Source organism: Sus scrofa, chromosome 7, assembly GCF_000003025.6.
Source record: "Sus scrofa isolate TJ Tabasco breed Duroc chromosome 7, Sscrofa11.1, whole genome shotgun sequence".
Taxonomy (NCBI): domain Eukaryota; kingdom Metazoa; phylum Chordata; class Mammalia; order Artiodactyla; family Suidae; genus Sus; species Sus scrofa.
Genome location: NC_010449.5, coordinates 41,581,069 through 41,607,946, shown reverse-complemented (window position 1 = coordinate 41,607,946; position 26,878 = coordinate 41,581,069). Strand labels below are relative to the sequence as shown.

The window sequence follows — 26,878 nt, the reverse complement described above, 5'->3', positions numbered from 1 at the left end:
CTTCTCCCTTTTGAGCTTCCCATCCAATTGTTTTTAATAATTTGGAGAAAACATAACCACCTTTCAAAGCCATCAATGCAGGTACACTTAGGATTGGAGGAGTGTGGCGTTACCTGGCAGGTAGTCCAGCAAGTGCTCAGAGAGTCCCCACATGCTTTTGGAAAAGCCAATGAACTCCTTTGATCAAAACCTTGTTTTAACTACAAAACAAGAATACTGATGCTTCATCTTCCCAACTCATGGAGATTTTATAAGGACGTCACTTGAGAGGGATTGAAGCATTTTTCAAAGGTGGGACAGAAGTGCAAGAAATAAGTAACTCTAACAGGGAAGGGGGAAAGTCACTCCTTCCAGAGCACGTGGTCCTGGGATGGCCATTAAAAGGGTAGAATTAGAAAAAGAATCCAGGAGGCGTGAGGACAGGGCATGGGTCTGGGATCTCCTGGTGACTCTCAGAGGCATTTTTTTCCCCCAAGCCCATGATATGTGGAAGTTCCCGGGCCAGGGACTGAAACTGCCACGATGCTGGATCCTTAACCTCTAGGCCACCAGAGAACCCCCTCAGTGACATTTTAAGCAAGGCACTTTCAATTCACCGGCTATGTTTTCCTTAACTCTTAATAAAGTCATCTGGTTAGAATAGATTCATTTAATTCTTCATTATACAAGGATACGTATCAGAATGCCTTACCAAATAAACAGGGTTTTTTTTTTTTCCTTCTTTTTTTGTTTTGCTTTTTAGGACCACACCCACAGCATAGGGAAGTTCCCAGGCTAGGGGTCGAATTGGAGCTACAGCTGCCAGCCTACGCCACAGCCACAGCCACAGCCACAGCAACACCCGATTCGTAACCCACTAAGCAGGGCCAGGGATCAAACCCACATCCTCAGGGGTACTAGTCAGGTTCTTTACTGCTGAGCCATGACAGGAACTCCTGCCAGTAGACTATCTTCTTAAATAAGATTATCATCAACTGACAATGAGAAGCAATAAAAGTCATAAATTACCCTAAGCAATAATACAGCCCTGGTTAATGATTTTAATTGGATTTGATTTTTCATTCCAGAAAGATTCTTCAGTGATTGCAGGCAACTTAGAGAGAGGGGATTACACCTGATGCAAACCCGGACAGGAGATGGGCAAACACGTTGAGTAACCCATGCTCAATCCAGAGCTGAGCAAGTCTGCAAATTATCCTGGCACATGTGTCTGCCCCCCTTTGAGAAAGGGAACCTCATAGGGTCCAGGGAACCCCCTCATAGGCTCTTAAAACCATTTTAAGAGCACTGAGTATTGCATTCTTCAGGACTCAAAAAGGTGAATGTTTGCTGCTTCCTCGTGCAGTGTTCAGCAGAGTTAAACCTATGTACGAGAAGGTAAGAAATTCAGACCTTCAGGGCAAATGCAAGGTCTAATTAATGCCATAGCCTTTGCCCTATGACCTGCACTCTCCTGTCCCCTCTACACAGACCAGATATGAGGCAATTACCCTTGGGAGACAAATCTCTTGTTTTCAACCTATTATTTCCTACCTGGGCGAACACTCTAGAACTTCCCTAGATTGTACAGGGAGGCAAAAATATTACTTGGCCTCTAGTTCAGTGATTGAATGGGTGGATAGTGTATTTGTGGGTCCAAACCTGGCAATAGATTAGGCTTTTACAGACCCCACAGGCTCTCTTGATGATATTAGCCATCCTTATCCCTGCTTCCTGTGAGATCCTTTAATGCAAGCTTACTCTAAAAGGAGCTAGTTTTGGAGGTCCCGCCATAGCTCAGCGGTTAATGAACTCAACTAGTATCCATGAAGACTCAGGTTCGAACCCTGGCCTCGATCATTGGGTTAAGGATCCGGCGTTGCCATGAGCTGTGGTGTAGGTCGCAGATGCGGCTTGGATCCCACGTTGCTGTGGCTGTGACGTAGGCTGGTGGCTGCAGCTCTGATTCAACCCCTAGCCTGGGAACTTCCATATGCCACAGGTGTGGCCCTAAAAAGAAAAAAAAAATAGTTTTGGCAGAAGCTTTTATGGGGGTCCATATTTCATTTTTTTGGCCATGCCCATGGCATTTAGAAGTTCCTGGGCCAGGGATTGAACCCGTGCCATGCCACCACAGTGACAATGTCAAATCCTTAACCATTAGACCACCAGGGAACTCTGACTCATATTTAATTTTAAAGTATGGTCAGCTCTTCCAAGTCCCTAAAATTATTAGAGAGGCACTGCAGTTTATGAACTCTTGTGTGAAATTGGGATCTAAATAAAACAGATCATTATAAGGTAATTATTTGCTTTATGAAAACCAGCTGTGGAAATAATTAAGGCACTTCTAATACATTGAAGTTTCATTTATCTATCATCGCCAAAAATAATGCTTTTCCATTTCCTGAATTAATTCCTAATTAAAAACTAGGTGTTTCCAGAAATACAGCATGGAATATTTCCCCTCACCCATTGAGAAACGGTTTGATAAAAATGTTTTAGTGTATTCCAAAGCAGTCTGGGAGTTCCCGCTGTGGCACAATGGATTAAGAACCTGACCGCAGGGATTTGGGTCACTGCAGAGGTGCAGGTTTGATCCCTAGCTCAGTAGAGTGAATTAAATAATTTGGTGTTGCTGCAGCTGTGGGCATAAGTCATAGCTGCAGCTTAGATTCCATCCCTGGCCCAGGAACTTCCATATGCTGCAGGTGCAGCCATAAAAAAATAACACATAATAAAATACCACTCTGCTTAGCTGTCTCAAATAATTAATTTGGATAGTATGGATGGAAATCCAACAAAACTAAATAACAGCAGAATTGTTAGAATAATTGCCTAATAATATGTGAAATAAAACTTTCAACATATAACAGAAGGCAGAAGGAAAGAGGTGCTTAGAAAGGAGAATGAAGAGGAGTTCCTGTCATGGCTCAGCGGTTAAGGAATCCAACTAGGAACCATGAGGTTGCAGGTTCAATCCTTGACCTTGCTCAGTGGGTTAAGGATCCGGCGTTGCCATGAGCTGTGGTGTAGGTTGCAGACGCGGCTCGAATCCGAGCCGCTGTGGCTGTGGTGTAGGCCGGCAGCTACAGCTCCGATTAGACCTCTAGCCTGGGAACCTCCATATGCCGTGGGAGCAGCCCTAGAAAAGGCAAAAACACACACACAAAAAAGAGGGAGAACGAAAAGACTAGTAAATTTTGATTAATCAGACCTCAAACACAACTGGGGGTGCCATTTCAGATAAAAGTACTATTTTCGTTGCTGTTGTTGTTGTGTTAAAACACCTATCATTGAACTGGTAAAGCACCAAACAAATTGGGGTCATCACAGAGTCAACCAACCCTCCTTGAGTTCCGTAAGATCTCATATCCAGAAAAAGGACCCTGGGAGTTCCTGCTGTGGCACAGTGGGTGAAGAATCCAACTGCGGCAGCTTGAGTTGGGGGTTCAATCCCCAGCTCAAGGTAGTGGATTAAAGGATCTGACATGGCTGCAGCTATGGCTCGGATTCGATCCCTGGCCAGGGAACTTCCATATGCTATGATGTGGCTGTTAAAAATAATAATAATAAAGTAAAAATAGAAAAAGACCCTGACATCCTCAGAGACCTGATTCATTTTACTAAGACAGGAATTTTATTTTTTAACTAATTAATTTTTTTTTTGTCTTTTTGCCTTTTCTAGGGCCGCTTCCCGCAGCGTATGGTGGTTCTTAGTCTAGGGGTCTAATCGGAGCTGTAGCCACAGCAATGCCGGATCCTTAACCCACTGACTGAGGCCAGGGATTGAACCTGCAACCTCATGGTTCCTAGTCGGATTCGTTAACCACTGTACCATGACAGGAACTCCAAGACAGGAATTTTAGATAGATTTTCAACAAAAACACGGACATAAAACAAAAGTGTCCGATTAACTTTCAGTTCACCCCCCCCCCAATGAGTTCACCAACATTCCTTACTCCATGAAACCCTTATCCGGGATGGGGCCATGATCAGATCAGCACAGCCCACAGGAGAGGTCATAGTGTGTGTTCCTCCTGGAGGAGCCAAAGCTCCAATTCACACACAGGTTTGGCCTGGTCAGCCCAGGGCTGGTCTGAGCAAATGATAAAGAGGATAGCAAATCCCCTTGGCTTCATACACACCTGGAAGAATTTCATCCCACCAGATGTTCACATAATCATCCCGGTCGGTCCTTGACTGCTCATGGTAAAACCCCAAAGCATGCAGGATCTCATGTTCAATGATGGCCTTATAGTCACATCCTTGGCCAATGGAAAGGTTCTGTCCAACGTGTTGGTCACCAACCTCAGACCAGCATCTTTAAAGGGAAGGGAGAGAGATTTTCTTCTAGAAAATTCTTAAGCAGCTGAAATTCACAGGATTCCAGAACAAAAATTTGGAGGAAGTAAGGTTTGATTGTTTTTGTTATTGTTACAGCTGCACCCATGGCAAATGGAAGGTCCCTGGCCAGGGACTGAATCTGAGCCTCAGCTGCTACTTGAGGTGCAGCTGCAGCAACACTGGATCCTTTAAGCCACTGTGCTGGCCAGGGATCGAACCTACTCCTCTGCAGCGTCCTAAGCAGCTGCAATCAGATTCTTAACCCACTGCATCACCGTAGGAACTCCTAGGTTTGAATTTTAAAAAGAAATTATTAGCAGTTCCATAAGCTAATGGTTCAACCTAGGGGGCTGATTGAAAAAGCAACATTCAGGAGTACCCATTTTGGCTCAGAGGTAAGGAACCTGACTAGTATCCATGAGGATGTAGTGTGGATCCTGGCCTTGCTCAGTGGGTTAAAGATCCTGCATTGCTGCAAGCTGCGGCAGAGGTACAGATGAGGTTCGGATCCGGCCTTGCTGTGGCTGTGGTGTAGACTGGCAGCTGCAGCTCCAATTTGACCCCTAGCCTGGGAACTTCCATATACCACAGGTGTGGTCTTTAAAAAAAAAAGCAACATTCCCTGGAGGGAACATTATACAAGCTTAAAAGTGATAGCTCAGGAGTTTATTATAAAAGTGGTACAAGAGTTCCTGTCATGACTCAGTGGTTAACGAATCTGACTAGCATCCATGTGGATTCAGGTTCAATCCCTGGACTTGCACAATGGGTTAAGGATCTGGCATTGCTGTGCGCTGTAGTGTAGGTCACAGACTCAGATTGAATCTGGCATTGCTGTGAGCTGTAGTGTAGGTCACAGACTCAGATTGAATCTGGCATTGCTGTGAGCTGTAGTGTAGGTCACAGACTCAGCTTGAATCTGGCATTGCTGTGGCTGTGGCGTAGGCCGGTGGCTTCAGCTCCAATTGGACCCCTAGCCTGGGAACTTCCATATACCTCGGGTGCAAAAGACAAAATAAATTAAAATAAAATAAAATAAAATGAAGTGGTACATGCTCAGAGGCAAATCAACCCTACTAATGCATTGGGTATTCCAAAGTATAACACTATTGCTTTTCTATCATGATATTAAGGTGATTCTGAGAGATGGTTGTGGTTTATTTACATATTCTCCTTTATATTTTAGTGACTTTTCAATTTTCCTATAATGATCAGGTGTAAAATTTACGATCATGAAAAAGAACCTTCTTAAAAGTTTGTTAATCAAGTCCATTTCTTGGGATATAACCCAATCTGTAGCATTGCAACAGCACGTGGCAGGCTGCCTAACTTTTGTTTCAAGGGCTTCAGGCAAGAAGGAGCTGTAAATTCTCTCAGAAGATGGACACAGGAACTGCTGGCAAATACTCTGAATGCCTCTTTCCCTCTTTTTCCCAATTATTTTTGTCTTTTCTCATAAATCTGATTTTCTCTTTCTCTTAGCAAATCAGAAGCATTACACAAATTGTCTCCTTACCTGCTTTAAATTGTGGAACAAGTATCTATAATCTAACTCAACAGAATAAGAGATTTGAATGCTACCAATGAATTGTGAGTTCCTTGCTGACAATCGCATTAAATTACCTGCCACTGTTTTCCCAAGGTTGCTAACATCATATACCTTCAAATGCTAATAGACTTGATTTCTACCGAAAGCTAGATCATAACTATTTCTAACAACTTTATTAAAGCATAATTTACATACTATAAATTTCACCAAGTTGGAGTTCCCGGCGTGGCAAAGTGGAAGCAAATCTGACTAGGAACCATGAGGTTGCGGATCAATCCCTGGCCTCGCTCAGTGGGTTAAGGATCTGGCATTGCCGTGAGCTGTGGTGTAGGTTGCAGATGTGACCCAGATCCTGCATTGCTGTGGCTGTGGTGTGGGTCAGAGGCTACAGCTCGGATTCGACCCCTAGCCTGGGAACCTCCATATACTGCAAGTGTGGCTTTAAAAAGCAAAAAAAAAAAAAAAAAAATTCACTAAGTTTTAGTGTACAATTCAATGATCTTGAGCAAATTTACTGAGTTGTGTAAACATCACTACATCACTTTCCTCTCTGACAGTGACGTTTTCATTCCCAAATCAGAGTTCATTCTGCAAAATAACTGCAATCCACAGGCAGCATTTATCTATCTTTTTTTTTTAAACATCCCTCCCCAATAGAAAGGCCTAAGTGGCAGAACACCATGACTCCACCACTCTGTGTATTTTTAACCTTGTCTTTCTGAAAGAGCCCACTTCACCTCCAGCTTCAGAGGACCTGATGGGTTTGGGGCACTTTGGGCCAGTCCCTTCCATGGACCTGCTTCCTCCCTTTTCCTCTCCCCTAACTTAAATGTAGTAGAGACATCCCCTGGCCACAGGCAGAAAGGGTCCCCCAAATTTACCTCTCTCTCGACCCTCATTGGTCCATTCCACTCCTCTGCCTCTACACCCTCTCCCTTCTTCATCTCTCCCTCTGAAAACAACTTCTTTACCTCTCTGTTTCAGCCCTGATGAACAAAATCCCCACCTTCGAAGGAAGCAATCCAATCCAGGCAACACCTAGAGGCAGTGATGGGAACTGCAGTGTGATGAGTGCCAGTGGGTCTTGGAGACACAAACAGAGTCAGGGCAGATGGTAGCTCTGTTTCCCAACTTCATCCAGCCCAGACTGTTTGACAGAAACATCACTGAAGACAGAGGTCTGTCTTTCTTTCTCTTCTATCTTTCTTTTTCTTTCTTTCCTTTCCTTTTCTTTTCTTTCTCTTCTTTCTCTCCTTATTTCCTTCCTTCCTCTTTCTTTCCTTCTCTTTCTATCTTTCTCTCTCCCTTTCTTCCTCCCTTCCTTTCTCTTTTTCCTTTCTTTTTTGGCCACCCAGCAGCAAGATGGAGTTCCTGGGCCAGGGATCAGACCCGAGCTGCAGTTGCATCCTGGCACTGCAGAGATGCTGCCAATCCCATTGCACCAAAGCAGGAACTCCAAAGTTCTTCTTTCTTTGTTCTCTTTTTATTTATTTATTTATTTATTTATTTATTTATTTATGTATGTATGTATGTATGTATGTATTTATTCTTTTTACAGCTGCACCTGAGGCACATGGAATTCCTGGACTAGGGGTTGAATTGGAGGGCAACTGCCAGCCCTCGCCACACCCACAACACACTAGATCTGAGCCATATCGTTGACCTGTGCTGCAGCTTGGGGCAATACCAGGGGCTTAACCCACTGAGCAAAGCCAGGGATCAAATTTGCATCCTTACAGAGACTATGTTGGGTTCTTAACCCTCTGAGCCACAAAGGGAACTCCTTCTTTCTTGACATACCATTTATTTCTTCTTAGAAATAATTAACTATGAAAAGAAAATTTACATCTAACTTTTCAAAGTGCTCTAGCCATCAGAGTACTATAATTTAAAATGGCACCATAAAAAAAAAATGCGACTTACACTTAAATAAACCTGACTTTAAAAAAGAAAAGAAAAGGATGGTGATTTAAAATATGATCTCAACGTAGGAAAAGAATTGAGCCAAGTTTCCCTGGGACCCAGAAGTATCCGAACAATTCATTCTCTACAGAGGGCATTAAAAATGGGATGCAGGGAGTTCCCGTTGTGGCTCAGTAGTTAACGAATCCGAGTAGGAACCATGAGGTTGCGGGTGCGATCCTGCCCTTGCTCAGTGGGTTAACGATCCGGCGTTGCCGTGAGCTGTGGTGTAGGTTGCAGACCGCGGCTCGGATCCCACGTTGCTGTGGCTCTGGCATAGGCCGGTGGCTACAGCTCCGATTCAGCCCCTAGCCTGGGAACCTCCATATGCCTTGGGAGCGGCCCAAGAAATAGCAAAAAGAGACCAAAAAAAAAAAAAAAAAGGGATGCAATTAAAAACTTCACAGTGATAGCAATGAGATCCTACTGCATAGCCCTGGGAACTATATCTGGTCACTTATGATGGAGCATGATAATGTGAGAAAAAGAATGTATGCATGTATGTGTAACTGGGTCACCATGATGTACAATAGAAAATTGACAGAACACTGTAAACCAGCTATAATGGGGAAAAATCATTTAAAAAAAAAATTCACAGTGAAAGATGTGAGTTTGCTTTTAGTTTCTTTCCAATTTCTCCTTTTAACTTTTGAAAGAGATTTGCCAGTTTTTTTAAAATCAAAGGACACACGGTTTTTACACTCCATTAAATTTCATACTAACCCGTCAAACTTCTGAAAGATGATATACGAGCTCTCTCCTTCATAAGGCTTGAAATCTACACAGGACTTGAGGCGGAACATTTCAAAGGCATAGAGAATGGCCCCTTTGGCATTCAGCGCTGCAGGAATCAATAAAAATATTGATGAGCCTTAGCTAGATCTTGGATAAGATATATAACATAGAAAACCACGCCGCCACATGAAATCCATTATAGATCCACAAAGGTCCATGATAGTTTTTTTTTTTTTAAATCATAAATAAATTCTTTGAAAACTAAAACTGAAAATACTTGTGGACATAAACACTAAGTGCAGCCTTTATTTACTTATTTGTCTTTTTAGGGCCACACTCGAGGCATATGGAGGTTCCCAGGCTCAGGGTCAAATCGGAGCTGTAGAGGTTGGTCTACACCACAGTCACACAGCACCAGATCTGAGCTGCGTCTGTGACCTACACCACAGCTTGACAATGCTGGATCCTTAACCCACTGAGCAAGGCCAGGGATCGAATCTGCATCCTCATGGATACTAGTCAGCTTTGTTCCCGCTGAGCCACAAAAGTCCCCAATGAGTGCAGACTTTAAATCCATAATGTAAATATATCCACAAAATAAGAATGTGCTTAGGTATATGGGGCTGAAAAAAATCGTAAAATAACTTCCCCATGTCCTCCCTTTCCTTTTCCCCCATTTAAGCAGAAATTCTGAGTGTGTCGCCTCAGCAGAGCCACATGGCAGAGCGGAAGACAGAAGTGATCAAGTACCTTGGGGAGAAGCAGTGAGAATGGGACTCCTAACCCAATCTAAAAAGACACCCCTTCCTGCTGGAGGAAGAGAGCAGAGCTTGTAGGTTCCGAAAGCATCAGAAGTGCATATAATATATTACACTGCTTCCCTGCAGGGCCCCTGAGCAGGCAGCTCTGCAGACAACCTTAGTAAAGATTTCTATAATGCAAATTTGGAACCAAAGCAGCAGAAGCCTTATGAACCCAAAGGAGCAAGAATAATTGATGCCTATGGGTAACCTGTGTGGATCCGTGATCAGAGATCAAATGTCATTCCTTTCGCCTAACCTGCATGTGCACACACCTTAGAATTGCATAACACAAGGATGGGCTGGAGGAGAAAGATACTCCAGAGGAATGGATGTTGTGTTTCACTTTGTGCGTGTGTGTTTCTCCCATCAACTCATTGGAGGTAGGTCTCTAAGTTAAAAATTAAACTTAAGTCCTATAAAAATGAAATTATATTTCTTGCCCATTTGAACTGGGGCAGTCTCTCAAAGAATTTATAATGCTTGGCAGTTTACCAAGTACTAATCTCATATTTTTCTGGCCCTTATTTTATTTAATAAACTCCCACGTTGGAGATTCCACAGCACACATGTTGTAAAATCACATTAAGATCGTTAAAGTAAGTCATTGGAATGGTCAATAAATTAATTGTGGTAACAACACACACAACAACAGAAAGAGCATGCATTAAACCCACTGGAGGATTTTCATGGACTTTTACCAATCCTCACTTAGAAACATTCATTTATTTATTTTTTTTTGGCTGCACCTGCCACATGTGAAAATTTCCTGGCCAGGGATTGAACCCTCCCCGCAGCAGTGACCTAAGGCCACAGACATGACAGCACCAGATCCTTAACATGCTGAGCCACCAGGGGAGTCCAGAAATATTTATAATTTGAAGATATGTACCAAAGACAGTCTGGTTGTCATAAAAATATAAGAAAAAGTTGTCTGGGGTCATGCTGTCTATAAGAATGTGTTGCTTCTGTTATCTTCAAGCCAAATGGTGGAAATGCCAAGAGTGGTTAACTTTATTTGTATCTATTTTGTCTTTTTAGGGCCATACTCATGGCATATGGAGGTTCCCAGGTTAGGGGTCAAATCGGAGCTCTAGCTGCCAGCCTACACCACAGCCACAGCAATGCAGGATCTGAGCCATGCCTGTGACCTACACACCAGCTCACAGCAACGCCAGATCCTTAACCCCCTGAGCGAGGCCAGGGATTGAACCCTCATCCTCATGGATACTAGTCGGGTTTGTTAACTGCTGAGCCACGATGGGAACTCCGAGAGTGGTTAACTCTAAGATCACATCTCTTCTGCCTTCCCCACACCTGAGTAGGCTGTCAAAGGGGATTTGAGCACCTCTGAAATAATTTTGTGAAAGTTTTTCTGACATCATTCCAAAGGGGAAAAAAAAATGGAAAAAAAATCCACATAAAGCCTCCTTCTTCACCATGAAACCAACCCAGAGTACATGCCCCCTGAAAGTCACACTTCACTGATGTTCTGTGATTGTCTTTATGCAAGCGTTCTGCTCCACGTAGGATACTGTCAATTCCTGGAGAGAAAAGGCCTCATCTTTTGCCACACTGTTTCCTAGTTCCTAGTTCTTCCTTCTGCCCTGACATGGTAAGGTTTACATAGTTCTGTTTTGAACAATCACGTTAGTTTTTGAAAACCACTAGCCCTTTTTATCCCTAGATGAAATATGAGAAGAGTTTACTTCAGATACCAATGGAGTGGCATCATGGAGGACTAGCATAGGAAAACTACCTATATTAAGTTTAAGAATCTTTTGAGGAGTTCCCATCATGGCTCAGTGGAAACAAATCCAACTGGGAACCATGAGGATGCGGGTTCAATCCCTGGCCTCGCTCAGTGGGTTAAGGATCTGGCGTTGCTGTGAGCTGTGGTGTAGGTCGAAGACATGGCTTGGGTCCCGCACCGCTGTGGCTCTGGTGTAAGCTGGTGGCTACAATTCTGATTAGACCCTTAGCCTGGGAACCTCCATATGCCATGGGTGTGGCCCTAAAAAAAAAAATGAATCTTTTGAGAGAGTTTTTCATTCCGATGATGGGGGAAGAGTTTGACTATGACTAACCCTCCCACAGAAAGCAATTATAAACTTTAAAAAAAAATAAGAAATTCTTTGAATACCCTGGAAAATGACTAAAGTAGACAGAGACCGAAGGAGAATTTATTCCAGAAAGAAGGAAATATCATTGGCTAAGATTCATATAGCTTTCTACATGAAAGGACACCTCATTATAGTTATAAATATTTGAACATCAACAGTCACCTTGACCTATTTGACACTGACAGAATAATATGCCCTAAAACTGTGAATACAAGTTCTTTTCAAGTGCACATGGAGTATTCACTAATATAGATCATAAATTGAACCACAAAACATGTCTCAGTAAGTTTCAAAACATTTAAACCTTATGGATTTGATTCTCTGGCTTCAAAATAAACTAGAAATCAATAATAGAATATTTAGCAGAGTTCCAAATATTTGGAAATTTTTTTTCTTTTTATGGCTGCACTTGCAGCATACGGAAGTTCCCAGGCTAGGGGTTGAGTGGAGCTGCAGCTCCAGGTCTACACCACAGCCAGAGGAATGCCAGATCCAGATGTGAGCCACATGTGTGACCTACACCACAGCTTGTGGCAACACCAGATCCTTAACCCATTGAGTGAGGCAGGGATCAAACCTGCAATCTCACAGAGACAACATGGGGTCCTTAACCCGCTGAACCACAACAGGAACTCCATATTTGGAAATTTTGAAACACTTTTAGTTGACCTTGGATTTAAAAAAAAAATCACAAGAAACTAGAAAATAGCCAAACTAAATTTGAATAAAGTTACAACATATCAAAATATGCAGAAAGTAGTAAAAGAGTGCTTCAAATATAGATGTCATATTATAGTATTATAGTTATTAGGAAAATGAAGATTTAAAAATCAATGATAGAAATTTCCACCTTAGGAGTTCCCATCGTGTTGCAGCGGAAATGAATCCGACTAGGAACCATGAGGTTGCGGGTTCAATCCCTGGCCTCGCTCAGTGGGTTAAGAATCCTGCGTTGCCGTGAGCTGTGGTGTAGGTGGCAGACCAGGCTTGGATCTGATGTTGTTGTGGCTCTAGTGTAGGCCGGTAGCTGTAGCTCCGTTTTGACCTCCAGACTGGGAACCTCCATATGCCGGGGGTGCGTGCCTAAAAGGCAAAAAAAAAAAAAAAAAAAAAAAAGAAAGAAAAGAAAGAAATTTCCACCTTAGGAGTTCCTGTTGTGGCAAGGTGGGTTAAGAATCTGACTGCAGCGGCTCAGCTCTGGTCACTGCAGAGGCACGGGTTTGATCCCCAGCCCCGTGAAGTGACAAATAAAATATCAGATGAAGGCATCACAGTGCCTGGCACATCCTAGATTCAGTAAGAACTTCTCTGTCTTGATGAGAAGGGAATGACACGGCTGAGACAAACATGAGAAAATTTGTCATGGGAAAAAAAAAATCCTTCTTAAAGTGAACGTTTCTTACATCACATCCCAATAAATATGGATGATCCTTGCACTGGGAGAAAAAACAACTCAATTTTTCTGTAAAATAACTGAGAATAATAACATTTGTTTCTATTTAGTTCTTCTCCAGAAAAGGCACTGGAATGGCAACATTAACAGTGACTGCAAATCTTGAAACATAATCTACATCTCTTGAGAGTGGGAGCAGCCCGGCAGCCCATTAATATTGAGCAACCTTGTCCCAGCTTCCCCTCTCCTCTTGAATCTTCCCCATGCACAAAGGATGGGCCTCCCAGGCAGGCATTGCATCATCAAGGAAGCTCAGCTGTCAGTCAGCCAGTGCCCACAAGTGGCTTCTAAAACTTATTTTCAATGACTGTTTCCAACAGTGAGCAAAATGTATCCTATTCAGTCCTTATCTTAAGAGAGAGAAAAGTAACAGAATTTTTTAACACCAGGGACCAAAGATGGTGAGCATACGAAATATAGTCTTTTCTATTTCTCAAAAGTGCAGCAGGTTTGTCTTCTTGCCACAGAAAGAGAAGAAATCAACATGTTGAAAATAGTATCCTGATACCATATTGAGATTCACCTAAATAATCCTATTGTTATTATATTATATAATTATAATATATTTTCATATATATAATTATTACATTCTATTGCTATTATATTATATAAAAATATGCTATGCTTTAAAGTGCAATTTTTTTATTGCCATGCTGTCAAAATTTATTTCATTTTTGTTCTTTGTGTGGCTTCTGGTCTGACTACCATGTTAGCCTGTCTTGCATTTTAAAAATTATTATATTCTGTACCTTAGACTAGTGAAGCAGCACAGGTTTCAAAATAAGGCTATACCTTTTATCCTTCGCCATAAAGAATTTTCAGATATAGAGTTTCCATTGTGTCTCAGTGGTTAACGAAACTGACTAGCATCCATGAGGATGCAGGTTCCATCCCTGACCTTGGTCAGTGGGTTAAGGATCCAGCGTTGCCATGAGCTGTGATGTAGGTCGTAGATGCAGCTCAGACCTGGCATTGCTATGGTTGTGGCATAGGCCGGCAGTGCAGCTCCGATTCGATCCCTAGCCTGGGAACTTCCATAAGCCGCAGGTATGGCCCTATAAAGCAAAAAAAAAAAAAAAAAAAAAAAAAAAAAAGAAAGAAAGAAAGAAAAGAAAAGAAATAAAGAAATGTCAGAGCTTAAAAAACTCTTTTATGTTGGCAGTTACTCCAAGTCTGAGAAGGAGAAGAGTTCAACTCAAAACTCTTAATGAAAAACAATGAATATTACCCAGATTGTTGGCCAGAATATACGGTATGGGGAACTTCCATCTGGTGTTGGGGTCTCTCAGGCCATTTCTGGAATTCTGTAGAAACAAGGCAAAAGTGACTGGACAGCTGGTTTCCTTGTCTCCCCCTTCTGTAAACTCTCATACCAGGAGTTACCATTTTGGTGCAGTGGGAATGAATCTGACTAGGAGCCATGAGGTTGCGAGTTTGATCCCTGGCCTCGCTCAAACTGCCGTGAGCTGTGGTGTAGGTCACAGACGCGGCTTGGATCTGGCGTTGCTGTGGCTGTGGTGTAGGCTGGCGGCTACAGCTCCAATTAGACCCGTAGCCTGGGAACCTCCATGTGCCAAAAGTGCAGCCCTAAAAAGACAAAAAAAGAAAACAAAAAATCCTCACACCACAAACCATCAGTCACACAATTCAAACAGTTCATTAGACTGGTCTTCTGGTTATTAAAAAAAAAATGATAGAAGTTCACTATAGACAATTCGGAAAATTTCAGAAACATTATTAACAACCAAATAAAGGAGACCTACAATTCCTCAAAACTGATATAGCCACTTTCAATATGGTGATGGATTTCCTTCTGTCTCTTTCTTCACCGGTTGGAAAAAAATTGAGTAGGGGGAAGCAAGCAGTTTAATAATTATAGACTCTTTTGTCTTGTTTGCTAATGTTTTCCTCTGCTTTGTTACCAGCAACTACAGTGGAGGTCTTTGTGGGTACAGATTACAGAGGAGATTCTTTGTTTTGTTTTGTTTTTTACTTATAGTTGACTTACAATGTTATGCCAATTTGTGCTGTACAGCAAAGTGACCCAGTCTCATATATATATATATACTTTTTCTCATATTATCTTCCATCATGTTCTGTCACAAGTGATTGGATATAGTTCCCTGTGCTGTACAGTAGGATATAGAGGAGATTCTTTCATGTCCTCCACAGCGGCCAGCCCAGGGCTGGACACAGAGCAGAGACTCACCATCCTGTGACACAGCCAGTCCTGTGGAATGTTATTGCATCACTGTCAGGTACTTACCTGCAGGAGGATGTCCCCTTGAAAGAGGTCCAAGCCTGCATCTAGACATGGATTTTAAAAAAAGAAATATTTGCGTGAGCAGGGCTAAAAGGCATCTCTCATAAGTAAATGAATCATTTTTCCATTGTGAATCTTCCTTTGTTAATCTTTATGTGGTGAAATTCTTTTTGAGACAAAGCGAAAATCTCTTCCCATTGAGCAAATGCAAATAGGCAATAAATACCAAATATGTTCACATCCTCTGTTTTCATTTTTGGAGCAAGAAACCTAGAGGGTATTATGCTTAGTGAAATAAGTCAGGCAGAGAAAGACAAGTACTCTCTGTTATCACTTGTGTGGAATCTAAAACATGAAACTAGTGAATGTAACGAGACAGAAATATACTCACAGATGTAGAAAACAAACTAATGGATACCAGTGGGGAGGAGAGAGGAGAGAAGGAAGAGGGGGAAGGGCAAGATAGGGTAGAGGATTAAGAGGTACAAACTACTGTGTATAAGAGATAAGCTACAAGGATATGTTATACAGCACAGGAATATAGACAATATTTTATATTAACTATAAAAGGAGTATTATCTACAAAAATACTGAATTGCTATGTTGTTGCTGTATACCTGAAACTAATATAATGGGTGTAAATCAACTACACTTCAGCCAAAAACAAAACAAACAAACAAAAAAAAACAACACCTTGTTTGAGAACCTTAAAAGTAATAGATGAGGAGTACCCGTTGTGGCGCAGTGGTTAACGAATCCGACTAGAAACCATGAGGTTGCGGGTTTGGTCCCTGCCTTGCTCAGTGGGTTAACGATCCAGCGTTGCCATGAGCTGTAGTGTAGGTTGCAGACGTGGCTTGGATCCAGTGTTGCTGTGGCTCTGGCGAAGGCTGGCAGCTACAGCTCCGATTTGACCCCTAGCCTGGGAACCTCCATATGCCGTGGGAGTGGCCCAATAAATAGCAAAAAGACAAAAAAAAAAAAAAAAGGTAAGAGATGAGTTAGAAGAAAGAATCTTTTGGAGTTCCCATCATGGTGCAGCAGAAACGAATCCAACTAGGAACCATGCGGTTTTGGGTTTGACCCCTGACCTCGCTCAGTGGGTTAAGGATCTGAGCTGTGGTGTAGGTAGCAGACGTGGCTTGCATCCTGCATTGCTGTGGCTGTGGTGTAGGCTGGTGGCTACAGCTCCCTAGCCTGGGAACCTCCATCTGCTGCAGGTGAAGCCCTCAAAAGACAAAAAAGAAAAAGAAGAAGAAGAAGAGGAAGAAGAAGAAGAGGAAGAAAAAGAAGAGGAAGAAGAAGGGGAAGAAGGGGAAGAAGGGGAAGAAGAGGAAGAAGAGGAAGAAGAAAAAGAAGGAATCATTTTGGTCACTGACTCCAAACCTCTCACACTTTTGGAGTTGAAATGGGGCTTCCTGAGACAGGAAGGGATGAACCAGGAGGTCAGCAGCTGAGTAGGCTGTAGAACTCCTGACTTCCCATCCAGGGCCCTTGCATCCTTCTTCCTCACCCTAGCTAAAAGGGTTGATTTTGCACTTCCCCATGAAAAAATAGTGGTGCTCGCCAAAGCCAAGTTCAGGGTCTGTCCTTATAATAAAGAAGACCAGGCAAATTTGGGCAGATCGTTTGAAAGCCATTACTCCAAACATCTGTTGTCAGGAGCTTCGCTGGGTTTTTTTTGTTGTTGTTTGTTTTGTTTTGTTTTGCTTTTGCTTTTGCTTTTGCTTTTTAGGGACCCACCCGTGGCATATGCAGGTTTCTAGGCTAGGGGCCAAATCAGAGCTGCAGCTGCCAGCCTACACCACAGCAACATGGGAGTGGTGGGATCCAAGCTTCATCTGCGACCTACACCACAACTCAAGGCAACACAGAATCCTTGACCCACTGAGTAAGGACAGGGATTGAACCCGCATCTTTACAAATACTAGTCAAGTTCGTTTCCACAGTACCACAATGGGAACTTCAGAACTTAGCAGAATTTACTTTCTCCCTGATGGTATTCCTTGATGCTGGTCTCAGACTGTTTCTGAAAATAAGATACTTAAGAAGGAAGCTCTGTGTGGGAAAACTATGGGCCTTTAAAAGAATGTCAGTTCTGATTACAACCCTCATGTTTGACAAGCAGCCTTCCTTGTAAAACACAAACTACTTGAGACAGGATCATCAGATTGTACCTCATTCTGAAAACAGCCCCTGATTTACAGCTGGGAAATCAAACTAAAGAACAATCACCACAACCTTACATGGAAGCAGTGGTCTCACTGGGCAAAGCCTATGGCTCATTCAAGATCTGGGTTCAGGCTCTGCAATGACACCATGGAGGTGGTAGAAGGCTTCCTGGCTTCACTTGCTAATGTCTAACTCAAGAGATTCCTGCATCACCCCTTTCCTCATACACATATTTCCTAGACTTTCTTAACCTAAGGACCATAGCCTATTCCTATAACAGCACAGTTAAATAACAACAAATAGCAATGACACTACTGCCCCAGAGGCAGCAGGACCCAGGTTTTGAATTGCCTTTTCAGTAGGGCTATGATGGGCTTGTCCTTCCATACTCTTACCTAGGCTTGGTGTGAGAGCAAAATTACACATTTCCTGACATTTGACCTGGCTTAGGAATGGGGGTGAGGGAAGGGCTCTTCCAGGGAGGATGTGAACAAGCTCAGTGGGACCTTGACCCCATGGGTCTGTCAGCAGGATGGGGTTACAAAGGAGAGAGTGCCATAGGAGAATTTCACAAAGTGCAAATCCATTAAAAGCAAGCCTCAGCTTATTCACTACCCAATTCATTCATGTAGCATTTACTTATTAGGTGGCTAATGTGTCCTAGGCATTGTTCTAGATGTTGAGGGCACAACAGAAAAGAAAATAAAGCCCTAGGGGAGATGACATTCTTGATTGGGGAAGGAGGGGATACAAACAAACAAATAAATGTCAAGTATGGCAGATGGTGAAAAATACAATTTAGGGGAAAAAAAAACATAAAACAGAGCAAAGGGGGTAAAGAGTGTTGAGCTGAAGGAAGGTTGATACTGGTAAAAGGTAGTCAGGGAAAACCTTCTTGAGGAGGTGGCTTTTAAGCAGAAATCTAGTGGAGTGGAGCATGAAGAGAGGCAACAGCAAATAGGAAGGTCCTGCTTTAGAGCAGCCCTAATATGGGAAATAATCTGATCTGTGTTCATTAGGCCCTCCAAGGGATTCTGATGCTAAAATTTGAGAAGTATTGGAGTTCCCCGTTGTGGTGCAGTGGTTAACGAATCCAACCAGGAACCATGAGGTTGCAGGTTTGATCTCCGACCTTGCTCAGTGGGTTAAGGATCTGGCATTGCCATGAGCTGTGGTGTAGGTTGCAGATGTGGCTCGGATCCCATGTTGCTGTGGCTCTGGCGTAGACCAGTGGCTATAGCTCCGAGTTTACCCCTAGCCTGGGAACCTCCATGTGCCGCAGGAGCTGGGAGCAGCACTAGAAAAGGCAAAAATAAATAAATAAATAAAGTTTGAGAAGTATTGCTTAAGGCATTAAGGCTTTCCTACCTGAGGACCATTAAAGTATAGCAGACCCTCTTATTTACACATACCTTGACAGCCTGACTCTAAAGAAAGATGATTTGATGTCTGGTTCTGAAATCTTGAGACCCATTTACCCTCTCAAACTATTTCTACTTGCCCCTCTAGTCATTCTCAAGGTTTGCCAACAAAATATCACCTAACTTGGTTTCTCTGTAAGTGGGATAAATCCAGAGAAATTTTACCTTAAGGTATGGGGCGTTTTAGTTTTATAGTCTTCAAATAGGACTGAGTTATGGAGCTATGGGTCAGAAGACCTGATGGTGAGCTCCATCACTGCCATCCGTGAACTTGGGTGACTTACCTTGACCCAGAGGAGCCTCCTGTTTCTTTCCTGCAAAGTGAAACCTGCACTCACCCCACTACAATATTTGACAAATAAATATGCAATTGAATATGAAGGTTTTTATGTTCTAGAAGATATTTATGATCACAAATCCAGAACCTCTATTTCCCACCAATCTTAACCAAAGATTCCCAGAATCTCAAGGTTTCTTCCTCACATTAGAAGCAGGACAAGAGAGGGCAAAGAGAGAGGATTACATGGCATCTTCTTCTCTCAGTGATGGGTGAGACTGACGGATGTCTTCATGGCATATGTGTGTGGTCAAGATGTTGAAACGGAGACACTTTACACTCTTTTCTGAGTCCTAGGCAAATAGTTGCTAGTTTGATGTTGTTCATATGATGGGCCAGGAGAGGGACTCTGGAGGGACAAGGGTTTTCTTCCCATTAAACCTAAGCAAAGATATATTCCTTATATTTTTCTTTAGCAAGAAAAATAATCATCCATTTTTGCCTTCTTTTTCTCAAATTGAAAACTGGAAAAATGAATGTCTTATAAGCGAAAATCTTATTCTATATTTCTAGATCCACTGAGCACTCACTAGTTCTAGAAATTTTGGTGTAATCATTTTTCTCTTTCCACATTTCCATTTTTTAGAAATTCTGCAAATTCCGATCATGGTTTTCCCCTAAAGTTACCCAATACTGTATCATGAACATAAGCGCTTTTTAGCAGTTCTATCATAGGGTTTTAAATTATTTAAAGGCATCAATAATGACAGAAATGGCACCCACCTAAGTTGATCTCTGTAATATCCTTCTGTTCATCAAAATCTCCATCATGTACTGTTAAAAGTGGGGGGGAAATTGTTATACGTATTGCTGAATGAAACAGAAAAAGCTCAGAAACACATTATGCATTTTACTTAATTCTTACCATTTCCTTTGGAAAGATGTTTAATCTGAAAGGAAATAAATATACAGAAAATGGATAATGTATACTAGAATTAGTGTTTCTAAGTAAGTTGAGAAGCAGAACTCTACTTACCGATACAGCAGCTATATGGGCAAAAAACAAGATGAAAGAGAGAATGCAAGGAGATCTTGTCCAAATCATTGCTGCAAGTGAACAGATTTTAGCAAAGACACCTTGTGATAAATACTTGGACTTTGCTCTGGCTGTCATATTAGAAACTTTGACCCTTACACATGTTCTGTAGCATTGAAGTCGTCAAAGAAAATGTCTTTGCCCCATTTGAGGGCAGATATTAATTTTAGCAGAAAAGCTCAAGTGCCAGAGACCAGGGAAAAGTCTGAAAAAGTTGATACTGATATGAGCATATAAAAATAAATAACATTTTTGTATACAAGCAATAACTTCATATAACAGATAAAATATCCATTGCACAATAGAAATAAAAATAATCTATAATTATTATGAAGTGCTTAACTCTAATAAAAATGAATGAATTGTACGTAAATGTTATAAGGTAATGATTGAAGAACCTTAGAAAGAGCTATCTAAACACACACGTATACACATATATTTATATATGAAATATTCATGAGTGGGAAGACTCAATATAATAGAGATGGTCATCATTTTATCTATAAATTCAATATTATTGCCATAAAATCTTTTTTTAAATTTTAATTGAAGGATAGTTAATTTACAATATCATAACATGTCATAGTGATTCAGTTATAGGTACACACACACACACACACACACACACACACACACACACATATAGACATATATTCTCTTTCAAATTCTTTTCCCTGGTAAGTTATTACAAAATATTTAAGTATAGTTCCCTGTGCTATGCAGTAGGTCCTTGCTGATTATCTACTTTTTGTCTTTTTTTTTTTTTTTTTTTTGTCTTTTTGCTATTTCTTGGGCCGCTCCTGCGGCATATGGAGGTTCCCAGGCTAGAGGTCCAATCGGAGCTGTAGCCACCGGCCTACGCCAGAGCCACAGCAACTCGGGATCTGAGCCGCGTCTGCAATCTACACCAAAGCTCACGGCAATGCCAGATCGTTAACCCACTGAGCAAGGGGAGGGACCGAACCCGCAACCTCATGGTTCCTAGTCGGATTCGTTAACCACTGCGCCACGATGGGAACTCCTATCTACTTTATATATAGTAGTGTGTATATGTTAATCTCAAACTCCTAATTTGTCCCTCCCTAATTTTTCCCCTTTGGTAACCATAAATTTGTTTTCTTATGTCTATGAGTCTGTTTTTATGAGTAAGTTCATTTGTATTTTTTTTTTTTTAGATTCCACATCTAAGTGATATCATATGATATTTGTCTTTCTCATCCTGACTTACTTCACTTAGTATGATAATCTCTGGGTCCAACCATGTTGCAAATGTCATTATTTCATTCTTTTTTATGGCTAATATTCCATTGTGTGTGTGTGTGTGTGTGTATTTATCTCACATCTTCTTTATCCATTCATCTGTCAATAGACATAACCTTGCTTCCAGCCAGATGTGCTTTTATCTTTCCCTTCCTTCTTAGACTTACCTGCACAATATACTCTAATGGGGACTTTGGAATCAGGTGGATAGAAAATTGAGTTTCACAGCTACCACTGACCAGGTGTGACATTTTGAGAATATGCTTTCCAGGTGGAAAATGGAGAGCGGTACCTACTTTCTGGGGATTCAATGAGACAACCTATGTAAATCACAGGTTATAAGAGGCACTTGGTAAACTGTAGCTCCTTCTGTCCACATTTACAGCCTCTTGGCAAAAGACAGGCAGTAAGAAGATAGTTCAGCACCCTCTTCGCTCAGCAGAACCTCCGGGTGGGAGCATAGGTCTTCAGCAGATACAACTTGTCCCTGGTGAATTTCTTTTTATGATCTTGATTGCAGGTGTTAATTAGTTACCAGTTATTTGCAATCCTAGGCACTTCTTGTCTCAGGCTGTCAAGTGAGCAAGAATGGAGCTTCAAGCTTTAGGTTTGAGGGATTGTGGCTTAGCAGTTAAAAGGTAGATATCCATTCTGTGGGGCAAGGTCCATATTTCATTTTCTGTATCTGCTCTGGTGTCTGGCACATAGTAGGCAGCTGGTGGTTGTGTTGGGTGAAATACAGTCAAATAACCATTTTTTTTAAATATTGGATATGATGATTTGCTTTGAGCTGAGTAAGGGTATTTTACAAATGGACCAATTGAAAAAGCAGGATGAAGACTGGAAGAAGAAAGCCATCACCAGGTGAAAAGAGGGAAAAACCCTCTCCTAAGTGTTGTCAGACACACTCCAGCCTCAGGAAAACCCAGGCCAGACCCCTCAGGACTGAGGTTGGAGTTTGGCAACACCATTTTACTCCAACCCCTTCTCAGGAGCATCCTCTGCCCTCTGCTCCCTCCACATTCTACCCTCTTTGCAGATGCTTGTCCCTTCTGCTTGACTCACAGAGCTCTGGCCTGGGCTGTTAACCGCTAACAGAGCTGCCTTTGCTATTCCTTCAGGAAACTAGTCTATTTACCAAGACTCAAAGGCATTTAGACGAAGAGTTGGCAACCTTTTTCTTAAAAGGGTCAAAGAGTAAATATTTTAGGCCTTGTATGCCATGTCAATATATATTTCCCTATGGTAATATATTTTGATCAATAGGGGTCTAGGGCATTTACTTATTTCTTTATTTTATATAATGATTTTTTTTCATTATAGCTGGTTTATAGTATTCTGTCAATATTCTACTGTACAGCATGGTGACTCAGTTACACATACATGTATAGATCTTTTTTCTCCCATTACCATGCTCCATCATAAGTGACTAGACATACGTCCCAGTGCTACACAGCAGGATCTCATTGCTTATCCATTCTAAAGGCAATAGTCTGCATCTATTAACCCCAAGCTCCCAAGTTCCCAATCCATCCCACTCCCTCCCCCTCCCCCTTGGCAACCACGAGTCTATTCTCCAAGTCCATGATGTTCTTTTCTGTGGAAAGGATCATTTGTGCCATATATTAGATTCCAAATATGTGATATCATATGGTATTTGTCTTTCTCTTTCTGACTTACTTCACTTAGTATGAGAGTCTCTAGTTCTATCCATGTTGCTGCAAATGGCATTATTTTGTTCTTTTTTATGGCTGAGTAGTATTCCATTGTGTATATATACCCAAGCATGGCTGTATCTCAGCAAAACTATTGACAAAAAAAAAAATGGTAAAAGGCATAATCTGCTGACCCCTGAGTTTTAGAGAATTGACTCTCAAGATGATGAAAATTGAGATAGTGATAACAAGTGTAAGAGAAGCAGAGGCAGCAGAACTGACATGTACTTAGTTCGTACTGTGAGCTGGGTGTGGTTCCAAGAATCTACAGTTGCTTATTTAATTGCTTATGTAATCATCATCGTAGTTCTGTGAAGTAGGCACTATCTAGCCCCATTTTATAGACTACGGAACTGTATATATACAATGGACTACTACTCAGCCATAAAAAATTAAATACTGCCATTTGCAGCAGTGAACCTAGAGCTTATCACACTATATGAAGTCAGAGAAAGCAAATATCATATGATATCGCTTACAGGTGGAATCTAAGAAAAGATACAAATAAACTTATTTACAAAGCAGAAACAGACCCACAGACATAGAAAACAAATGTATGGTTACCAAAGTGAAAAGGTGGGGGGAGGGTAAATTAGGAGTTGAGGATTTTACTACTATAAAATAGATAAGCACCAAAGATTTACTATATAGCACAGGGAACTATACTTGATATTTTGCAATAACCTATCAGGGAAAAGAATCTGAAAATATATGTACATATATGTATGTACGTGTGTGTGTGTATATATATATATATATTCTCCAGGGACCTCAGTGCCCAGGAGAAGCACTGTACCTATACATATACTGTGTGCATATACACACACACATACACACACACACAGTATACATACATTCAGTGGTATAACAATCACTGTGCTGTACACTTGAAACTAACACAACATTGTAAATAAATCATTATTCGATTAAGGAGTTCCCATCGTGGCACAGCAGAAATTAATCCATCTAGGAAACATGAGGTTATGGATTTGATCCCTAGCCTCACTCAGTGGGTTAGGGATCCAGGGTTGCTGTGAGTTGTGGTATAGTTTGCAGACAGGGCTCAGTTCTGGTGTTGCTGTGGCTGTGGTGTAGGCCGGCAGCTGTAGCTCCGATTCAACCCCTAGCCTGGGAATCTCCATATGCCATGGGCGCGGCCCTAACAATAATAATAATAATAATAGTAATAATTCAATTTAAAAAAATTAAGAAACCTGCCAAACATCGCACACCTCCTGGAAATACTCCTAAAATTCCACCTGAAATTTTTAGAGGCATCTTTTTCTACCTACGCCTGGTTCCTGGCAGTCATCAAGCTGCAGCAGGCAGAGCCCCATACTATCTCCAACAGTTTACTAAGAAGACTTAGCTTCTAGGGCAACAGATCCCAAGTTACAGAGTCTTTCAAAAATCCCCTGGGAAGCTTGTTAAAGTACAAATTCCTGGGCCTGGAGTAGGGAAATTCTGAGGCAGATCAGTAGGGGGAGAAGCGGGAATCTGCATTCTTAATAAGCACCCCCATGCTTCTTTTTTTTTTTTTTTTTGGTCTTTTTAGAGCCGTACCCATGGCATATGGAGGTTCCCAGGCTAGAGGTCTAATCGGAGCTGTAGCTGCCAGCCTACACCACAGCCACAGCAACTGAGGATCCAAGATGTTTCGGCAAGGTACGCCACAGCTCAAGGTAATGCCAGATCCTTAACCCACTGAGCAAGGCCAGGGATTGAACCCTCATCCTCATGGATACTAGTCATGTTCATTGACCACTGAGCCACAACAGGAACTCCAAGCACCCCCGTGATTCTGACGCAGGCAATCTGTGAAATACACTTTGATAAGCAGAGGTCTAGGGAATTCATGTTAATCAGAGGCTCCCACTCAGGTTGTGGTTATTATGTAGCTTCCCCCATTCCATTTTTCAAAGAAAAATCAAAAGATCTTAGCAGCCTCCAGTTTCTGAGGGGAAACATAGCAGGTATAAAAATTGGAGATTTTCAATGCAGAAAGAATTCTACTCCAGAACACCTATAGGAACAACCTTTTTGGGGTGCAGCTGGAGAACCCACATTTTTAACAAGCATGAAGGCGAATCTTGTCTGGAAAATGTGGGGGCCACTGACTTTTACAGCAGCTCTGTTTGGGGCTGTACCGAGACCAATCCCAGCAGATTCCTTTGGAGAACGGTGCAGAGACTTCTGCCTTTCCTGTGCACTGAGGTCCCTGGTAAGCTGCTCTCTACATCCAGGTGGGCATTCAGTGGGTTTTTACTTTCTTTTCATTATTATTATAGTTGATTTAAAATGTTGTGCCAATTTCTGCTGTACAGAAAAGTGACCCTGTTATGAATTTATATACATTCCCTTTCTTATATCATGTTCCATATCAAGAGATTGGACATAGTTCCCTGTGCTATACAGCAAGACCCGATTGCTTATTTGTTCTCAGTGTAATAGTTTGCATCTACTAACCCCAAACTCCCAGTCCATCCCACTCCCTGCCCACTACCCCTTGGCAACCACAAGTCTGTTCTCCATGTCTGTGAGTCTGTTTCTGTTTTATACTAGGTTCATTTGTCCCATGGTTTAGATTGCACATATAAGTGACATTATATGGCATTTGTCTTTCTTTTTCAGACTAATTTCAGTTAGGATGAGAATCTCTAGTTGCATCTATATTGCTGCAAATGGCATTATTTCATTCTTTTTTATAGCTGAATAGTATTCCATTGTGTAGATGTACCACATCTTCTTCATCCACTCACCTAATCGATGGACACTTAGGTTGTTTCCATGTCTTGGCTATTGTAAATAGTGCTGCTATGAATATAGGGGTGCATGTATATTTTTGATTTATAGTTTTGTCCAGATATATGCCCAGGAGTCTTTGAGCAGCTTTTTTTTTTCTGTTTTTTGTCTTTTTAGGGCCTCACCTGTGGCATGTGGAGGTTCTCAAGTTAGGGGTCTAATTGGAACTGTAGCTGCCGGCTTACACCACAGCCACAGCAACACCAGATCCAATCTGCATCTGTGACCTACACCACAGTCCATGGCAATGCCAGAACCTTAACCTACTGAGCAAGGCCAGGGATGGAACCCAAACCTCATGGTTCCGAGTCAGATTCGTTTCCACTGTGCCATGACGGGAACTCCTGAGTGGCTTTTGACTTTAGATTTCCTCCCCTATAGGATCTAAAGAAGACATTTTCACCCATCTTATATAGTATGGGACAGAATCAGACAAGAGGCTTCATTTTTTTCCTGTTCTCTTCCTGTTTATTGAACCCTCATAGAGTACATAAAGTTGAAACAGACTCAGCTGAGAGCTCCAAGATTGTCCACTGATTTCAGAAAAAAATCTCTAACCTCTGCTAGTTACAAGCATTATCACTGTCCAAGAGGCCAAGTGGGACCAAGGCATCTGGGAGGAAAGACTACACACATGGGAATTGTTGTTTTTGTTTTTGTTATTTTTTCTTATATAGAAATATATTTTTCAATTGAAGTATTGTTGGTTTACAATGTTGTGTTAGTTTCACATGTTCAGCAGAGTGATTCACTTCTGTACAGCACTGGGAACTACACTTAACATCTTGCAATAATCTACATGGGAAAAGAATATATTCTGACAAAGAATATATATATGTAATTATGTATATTACATCACATGGAAATTGTTGAGTAAAGAGAAGATAAAAGTGAGATGGGGGAGTTCTCTGATGGCCTAGTGGG

At 41.7% G+C, this 26,878-nt stretch overlaps 1 protein-coding gene across 2 annotated transcripts in view; it reads right to left on the bottom strand.

Annotated features, from left to right (window-relative positions):
* MEP1A (meprin A subunit alpha) overlaps nucleotides 1–20,249 on the bottom strand; it is a 37,317-nt gene extending 17,068 nt beyond the window's left edge. The window contains exons 1-8 of one of the 2 annotated variants that reach the window (XM_021098804.1): nucleotides 20,118–20,249; nucleotides 20,007–20,031; nucleotides 19,865–19,915; nucleotides 19,328–19,490; nucleotides 15,215–15,255; nucleotides 14,177–14,252; nucleotides 8,561–8,678; nucleotides 4,128–4,303 (exon numbers count right to left, since the gene is read on the bottom strand). In XM_021098804.1, the coding sequence (XP_020954463.1) occupies nucleotides 4,128–4,303; nucleotides 8,561–8,678; nucleotides 14,177–14,252; nucleotides 15,215–15,255; nucleotides 19,328–19,334 (418 nt within the window). In that variant the 5' untranslated portion in view covers nucleotides 19,335–19,490; nucleotides 19,865–19,915; nucleotides 20,007–20,031; nucleotides 20,118–20,249. The remainder of the gene's footprint in view (nucleotides 1–4,127; nucleotides 4,304–8,560; nucleotides 8,679–14,176; nucleotides 14,253–15,214; nucleotides 15,256–19,327; nucleotides 19,491–19,864; nucleotides 19,916–20,006; nucleotides 20,032–20,117) is intronic. The other variant, XM_001928416.5, reaches the window with a different exon arrangement.